The 7,097-nt window shown below is 38.6% G+C and overlaps 1 protein-coding gene across 2 annotated transcripts; it reads right to left on the bottom strand.

The window, feature by feature from the left end:
- Window positions 1-899: 899 nt before the first annotated feature.
- On the bottom strand, window positions 900-6,637 carry Patr-1 (Protein associated with topo II related - 1). Of its 2 annotated transcripts, none has more exons than XM_076811734.1 (9): window positions 6,478-6,637; window positions 5,639-5,836; window positions 5,141-5,564; window positions 4,957-5,060; window positions 4,380-4,882; window positions 4,073-4,286; window positions 3,784-3,987; window positions 3,438-3,701; window positions 900-3,343 (listed from the first exon to the last, which is right to left on the bottom strand). In XM_076811734.1, exons 1-9 carry the CDS (start codon window positions 6,514-6,516, stop codon window positions 3,086-3,088), a joined length of 2,208 nt encoding a protein of 735 aa, XP_076667849.1. In that variant the 5' UTR covers window positions 6,517-6,637; the 3' UTR covers window positions 900-3,085. The 2 variants fall into 2 exon arrangements, with proteins under 2 accessions (XP_076667849.1, XP_076667850.1); XM_076811735.1 differs by lacking the exon at window positions 6,478-6,637 and adding an exon at window positions 6,155-6,391.
- Between the last annotated feature and the right edge of the window lie 460 nt (window positions 6,638-7,097).

A 7,097-nucleotide genomic window follows, 5' to 3' on the forward strand; every position in this document is an offset into this window, starting at 1 on the left:
AATGTATATTGGGAAAACTAACAATAAGCGGCAATGCCAAAGAACCTCCTTGTAATAGATATATGGTTTGAAATACAATAAATATTATTATTATTATTATATTATTTTGAAAGTATGAGTGAATATTTTTTATTAAAAGTACAATTTCTTAGGTGTATAAGGGTATCATTTGTGTGTGATTTGAAAGCATATTTATACATAAAAGGTAATTATTTACAAAAGGACAATCCTCACCGATTTCCATGACCTTGGAATATGTTGTCATCTATCTGCCTCGCTTCACTATATATTTCGCTTATTACTCAGTCCCATTTAGTAATATCGAGATGATATATAGCTTAAAACCTTCCCTGAGAAATGGAACTACACGTTAAAAAAATGGATTTTTTAGTTGGAAAATTGATCTATCAGTTCCTGAGTTATAAGGGAACAGAAAGATAGACGTTTTCATTTTATACATGTAGAAATATACATATGTACCACTTCCTTGCATGGTGAGATACCTATTTCAAATTACATTTATCGAGAAGGGCTAGGATTCCACAAACCCGAGGCCGGGGACAGAAAAATGCATTGGATGCTCGGGTGTTCTACGCATACCCTGCCCGTGTGTGATGTTACCTTGTCTCGGGTGTAATCCCTTGTCTTCTTTTTGCAACAAGTTGTGCAAAAGTTTTCTCTCGAAATTAATTAATTGCTAGCAATTTTTGAAAACACGAATTTTTTATTTAATACTCCCAGCTATTAATATTATTTATATAATGATAGTTAATTTCCCAATTTGGTCTCAAATTCAATAAACATTAAATTTAACTTTCACTACGTACATGTAAAGTAAATATTGTATGTATTGTATGAATAATAATTAAGTGTGTAATACACGCAAAGAATAACGCGGATTAAACTTTATGATACAGTTTACTTTCAAAGATTAAAAAATTTGTACAGGCTCAACAAATACCTTTCATCCGATAGTAAGGAATTGAAACGCGCTTACTTTAGCTCGGTTATCGTTCTCGGTCGTTATTTTACAAAACAGTAAATATAATTAGCTTCTCGTGTTCAAACAAATTCTAATTGAACTCGGTCCGCAACGTAAACAGAATCTGTTATGACAAAATATTATATTTATATATCGCACCGCCTTTCCACAGTGTATCCAAAGACGAAAGACTTGCTGGAATTACCAGTAAAAACGTACATATTTGTAAAACTTAAAGGCCACTTGATTAGATACAGTGGGATATACATTTCAGAAGAAAAAAAATGAAAAGTAATGAAAAATGAGAGAGAAAAACAGAAGAGAATAGGGTACAAGTGTTGGACCGCAATGTAACGCACTGTACTACATATATATGCTTTCACCAATATTCGATATACACACTATTTGAAAATGCCGAGTCAATTGATCGATTTTACAACTACCTCACAGTGCACTGTGATTAAAAAATAATGCGTCGATCTTTTTTTTATCGCTTTTACAATCTTTTCATTCTTTGTTCGCAAAAACGGCTTAGCGCTATCTCGCGGAAGCGAAAAATAAATTTTCTTTCGCATCCAGTTACAAAATATATCAAGTCATTCATTCATCGGAGTCGCTCTATGTACAAGCTAAATGTACATACATATGTAAGACTTTATTATAATGTGTATCGTGATAAAAAGTAATCTCTTACACTGTATACTAAAGGCCTTGTCGTCGTATATTTTAAATCGCTGTCCGCGGTCTCGCTACTTGCGCACCCCAAACATGTTGACACGAAACAATTGCCAAATTGTGAGAACAGGTGACAGGTGACAGATGACAGATGGAACGAGAATCATTGCAACCACGTGTCTCTGATGGTGATGCTAATTACATCGATAGATACAACTTTTCGTCGCTATTTAAAACGGTGATGGTTATATAAAAACACTGCAATATTTATGCATTTCCATTACGTGGAAACCTATACAATCATTGCTGGTACGTTTCCAGTGCCATTATTCTGGCTCGGAACAAATAATGCAAATAAATAGACGATGTAACTTTTAGATAATTTTAGACAAAATTTGTAAAAACCTCTTGCACCAGGATAATGTATGTATTATCTTATGCGATTAATCTCTTTGGGAAACATGTTAATTTGTTAACAAGTGTTTATAATAACGTGCTGCTCTTTTCAAAATCCGAATCTTGTTAAAAGCCTACACATCCTACGTGGTCTAACGTCTAACGTTTCACGAGTAAACTCGTCTGATCGATCGGAGAAAGCACGCGATCGTTACCTTTCAAACCAAATATACCTATAAGAGGAGGAAATTCTGTTCGTCGAACGGTTAATATAAAAACGGATAATACACTTGCGCTAATAGTTTCCACGTCCGTTCTGCTAAATACATATGTACCGTTCACTAACCATTAATGTTAGTGACGTAAAGTTCAACCTATATCCAACCAATTACATACCTTCGAGATCGCAGGGCACGACGGCGTTAAATGATGCGCAAAGAAATTGGGTGAAGCACAACAATGAATCGTTATCGTTTAGACGATATTACTAAAGTTACATCTTACAATTAATATCATGTGAGTGCCACTAAAGAGAGAGAAAGAGAGAGAAAGAGAGAGAGAAAGAAAGAGAGAAAAAGCAGAGAACGACGGAAAGAAAAGGAAAGGAAACCACTACAAGCAAAGATCGTGTGGATAGATAGGATGTGTAGTTTATAGTATACGATGGATATAATCGATACCAGGCTTACACGGTAGACTCGCGATCAAACAAGTTGCACCATTTCTAACAAAGTTTGTACGAGATCTTGAGCCAGACTGCCCCAAGTTGTATATGTGTGTATGTATGTACGTATGTAAATGAAAAGCGAGCAATTTACCATGCTCGTGTCTAAAATAAAGATCAAAGAGGCAGGTCTACTCTGTGAAACATGGATATCAATTCTGTTAAAATATGCTGGTACGCACGAACTGTTGGATCAACACTGATGATCTATGTAGCATTAATATGCTACATAATTCTCCTCCGGCAAAATTTCTCTTATCATTCGTAATAAAGACCAAATTTTCTGGAATATACCTAATATCGTTCGACTATCGGGAAGGGTTGGCATCGGTTAGCAGAAGTTCCAGGGTTGTGTATCTCTCACTTTTCAAATGAGACAGTCGATTTAAATGCTGCTTGAGCGTGATGCCAGCGATTGGTCGACAAGGCGCGACACAGGGTGCTGTCTCACCGGTTATTTCGACCACGTTCGCTACGAAGGACGACCATTCGGAAGATAACGAATCATCCGTAGGATATAAGCTTTCGGCATGCTCCAACATCGATGCTATCACGGACACGCCAAACTAGAGAGTAAAAATGTTGAGTGAAATTTAGAGTAGCTTGACGACAAAAAGATAAGGTGAAAGCGGCGAGTACATGATAACATTTTAAACAAACCTTATTCGTGAGCGCGAAAGCTAAGCTATTGTTCTTTATCGGATGACTAGCGGAGTCGGATAACGATCGAGCTAGTCCAAGTATAGTACTAAAGTCTTGTACGATAGTAAACCAACGTTGGAATTCCGAGTAGAAGGATATCAGCAAGTGAGAATCTCTACGTCCTATAACAGCTAGTCCTCGGAATATCACGTTCCACAATTCCTCCAATTGGTTACGATGTTCCATCACGTTCAAGTACGGCATGAACCTCAATAGCAGCGCCTGTAATAGAGTGTGATATGCGAGTAACAAATTGATATTAGAATCGAATATCCAGCGATTCGTATGTCGTCACTCTACTTACCTTCCCTTTCCGAATGCTCAGCATGCTCGTCAATTTGTCCTCTTGTATCAATTGAATAAGGGACATCATCATCATGTTTATTAACTCTGGGCTAGTCCTTTTAACAGCACTGCTCGCTTCCTTCTCTTTTTCCAGGTTTTGTTGCTCGCTAAGCAGAGCCAAAGGATTATGCAGATCTTCGAGACGTAATTGGATTACATACAACTGGAAAGTTTCAATTTTTATTTTTATGCAACGCACCAGAAAGCAACAACTTAACGCTCTGCTAATGCGAAAAATGTACTAATACCCTTTCAATCTCTAGCAACAACTGTCGCGTTTTTTTTGTATCTTTTTGCTGGATTTGCGCGATCGATTGAGGATCACTATTTGGTACAAGATCCATATCGATAATCTTGCGCGGTGCTGTTACACTGGTGAACTGCAGCTTTCCTAAAGAATTCTCAAATTGCGGTGGCGTATGTATTGTCTTCGACAACACCAGATGAGATTGGTCGCGATCCCTGCGATTGAAGTGATCAGGTGACGATTCAGAAGTTTCAACAGCGAAGAAACGAGAAAGAAAGTAAAGGCAAACAGAAGAAAGGACGGTGTACCTAGAGTCCCTGTGGTAACCATTGTTATTATTGTTATTATGATGCTTCCTATCCTTTTGATCTTGGTTCGCGTCCTGTTTATTCTTTTTATCGCAAAAGACGGTGTAATAGTAGTCGTCGACATATGGTTCGTTCGTGTTTAGTTGAAGTAACTGAATGTTGATTAACCACTGTTTCTCCCGATTGCTCATAAGACCAGCATATTCGTCGCATTCGTCCGAATTCATCAGTCCATTCATTCCTTGAGGATGATGATAATAATGGTAATGTTGCTGATTATTTCGCTCATGGTTACGATAATGGTGATTATTTTTAAAAAACGGCTGATGATTTCCTTGCTGCTCCCCGTACTGAAAAGGTCTGTTTTGGTTTCTCTGGGTGGCAGAATGCGAAAACGAATGCTGCTGCTGGTGGTGGCCAGTCTGATTATTGGAATACGAGGGCACCATGCCATGATCCGTTCGCAAGAATGGGGGAGGCCCTAAATTCGAATGCGGGGGTTGCTGTAAAAACGTTTCTCATTTCATTGAAGGTCTATCTTATAATACAACGATCTGTAATGTTCCATCAAACTTACAGGAAAATTACTGCAAAAGGAACCATGAATTGGCTGCCTCTGTGGAGTGTGTGGCAGCATCAAGTGCGTCGCTACGGGATACCTCAGGACATTTCCGGTTTGATCTATGGAACCAGTAGCGAGTTGAGCGTTGCTTTACTTAATCATATTAAAACGTTATTTACATATTACGGAGGACGCTTACTTGGCAATAGCCTAGGATGTTGTACAAACTGAGGGTGTGGATATCTTATATTTGGTGGCAAAACAACAGGATGGGGAGGTGGTATACCCAGCCCCGGTGGAAAACGTGGTGGAACGGACAGCGACCCGAAAATAAGCGATCCATCGGATTTTTGTGGTGGTAGTTGTTGTTGCTGCTGCTGGTGCTGTTGCAACTGAACAGGCTTCGCCAATCCTGGTGGAGGTCTATTCGCGATGAGACCCTTTTCCAATTCTTCGACGGTGCATACATTCGTTAACGCCGCTTGTAGGATTAGAGACGGTCGCGGTTTAGGAAATGATAAATTAGTAGGACTATCCCATACTCCAGGTCGAGGAACAATTCCTTCTTTATCATCTAATACTAAATGCGACAAATTATCTTCCACATCCGTATCCACTCCGTTCTGTAAGTATCGTAAAGGGGCAGAATTTATCTTGAAATTCAAATTAACGGGGGCAGAGTTTCTGATTCGCTTACCTTTTTGCTAAGAACATTTTGGTTATGAGGACGACTGGATTCTGCAATCTCCGAAAGTTTTTCATGGTCTTTCTCCCAGTCACCGATATTGGCTTCCGAACCAAAAGTTTCGTCGTTTAATGCATCGTATTCCTCCTCTTCTCCGATATCGTCTTCTTCTAACAAGCAATCCAGCACCTCTTCTAAACTGCTAGTATTCTGCGGATTTTATAGAAAACGTAGGGAAACGGAGCGAGTGTTGTTATTACGGCGGTAAAACTCGTGGGTGAATATAAAAAAAATTTAAATAGAATGGAAATGCGTGATTGGTGCAGAGGCAGATATTTTCCGGAGAATTTACCCCGGAAATTTGACTAGAACGACATTTACGAATCGTTGATCGATGAATTAGAACTTAGAACTGCGTGGCGAAGCATGGGAGAATAAAAAAGATGAAGATGATAAGAATTAGCACGAAGGCAACAGTGTTAATGACCTTTAGAGGGAATGAGAGATCGGAGAGGTTATGCGACGTACCTCCATGACCGCTTGAGGAGGTAGTAGTAGGTACATACGTATTGCGTATTTTTCAGACGATAGGTACAGAGAGAAGATGGTGAAATACTAAACATTTGCGCAGCAATTAGCAAGTTCAAAGATTTCGCGCGACATAAATAGTAATGCTTTTATCGTTCGGTTAGCTTGGAGGATAGTTTTAGGTATCTGCAAAGCCCGTTAAGCCGCGACGCGGCTGTTGATCGAGAACGAGCAAGATCTTGTATTTTCATCGAACCGTTATCCACTCTTCCGAAAAACATTTGAAAATCAATGGTACGTTCGGTAAGAACGAGCTTACTTACTGCAACTGTTGTATCGAAACCGAAAAAGAAGTCTGCCATTTGTTGAAATTAATAGTGCAAAATGACATGTTCTGACCAAACGTCAAGCGATACGAAAAGCATCAGCTGTCATGGCGGTCGCACAGTAAATCCACAATCACGTTCTAGATGTCGTGCTTGTTCCTGACAGAACCAAATGGAACCAAAGAAGAATGCCTACGCCTCCCTCCGCCTCCTACACCTCCTACACCTACTTGCATACTTACGATACATATATATATATATATATATATATATACTGCCCTCTTTAGTTAAATTGTCCTATCAAGCATTTTGAAACAACCGAGAAAACTGAAGTTTTATCATTTACTTTGTACCGTCCTTATTTTCCTTCATTCAAATTAGAACATGTTGTTATTATTTCCTAACAGCCTGATATAATTTTTTGTAACAGGTGTAGCCGTAGGTAATGTATCATTAACGTACCAATTAATTAATTGCTTTAGATAGGATATTTTCACCATTTGGAAAGAAGTTAGGTTAAATACATTAGACTGTTTATAAATCTTTACGAAGCACGAGTTTTCTAACTTTTCTTAAGAGGTAAAAGACGTGTGGAACTTCGCATATTTCAACATATC

Source organism: Andrena cerasifolii, chromosome 5 (genome assembly GCF_050908995.1).
Source record: "Andrena cerasifolii isolate SP2316 chromosome 5, iyAndCera1_principal, whole genome shotgun sequence".
In the NCBI taxonomy this organism is placed as follows: domain Eukaryota; kingdom Metazoa; phylum Arthropoda; class Insecta; order Hymenoptera; family Andrenidae; genus Andrena; species Andrena cerasifolii.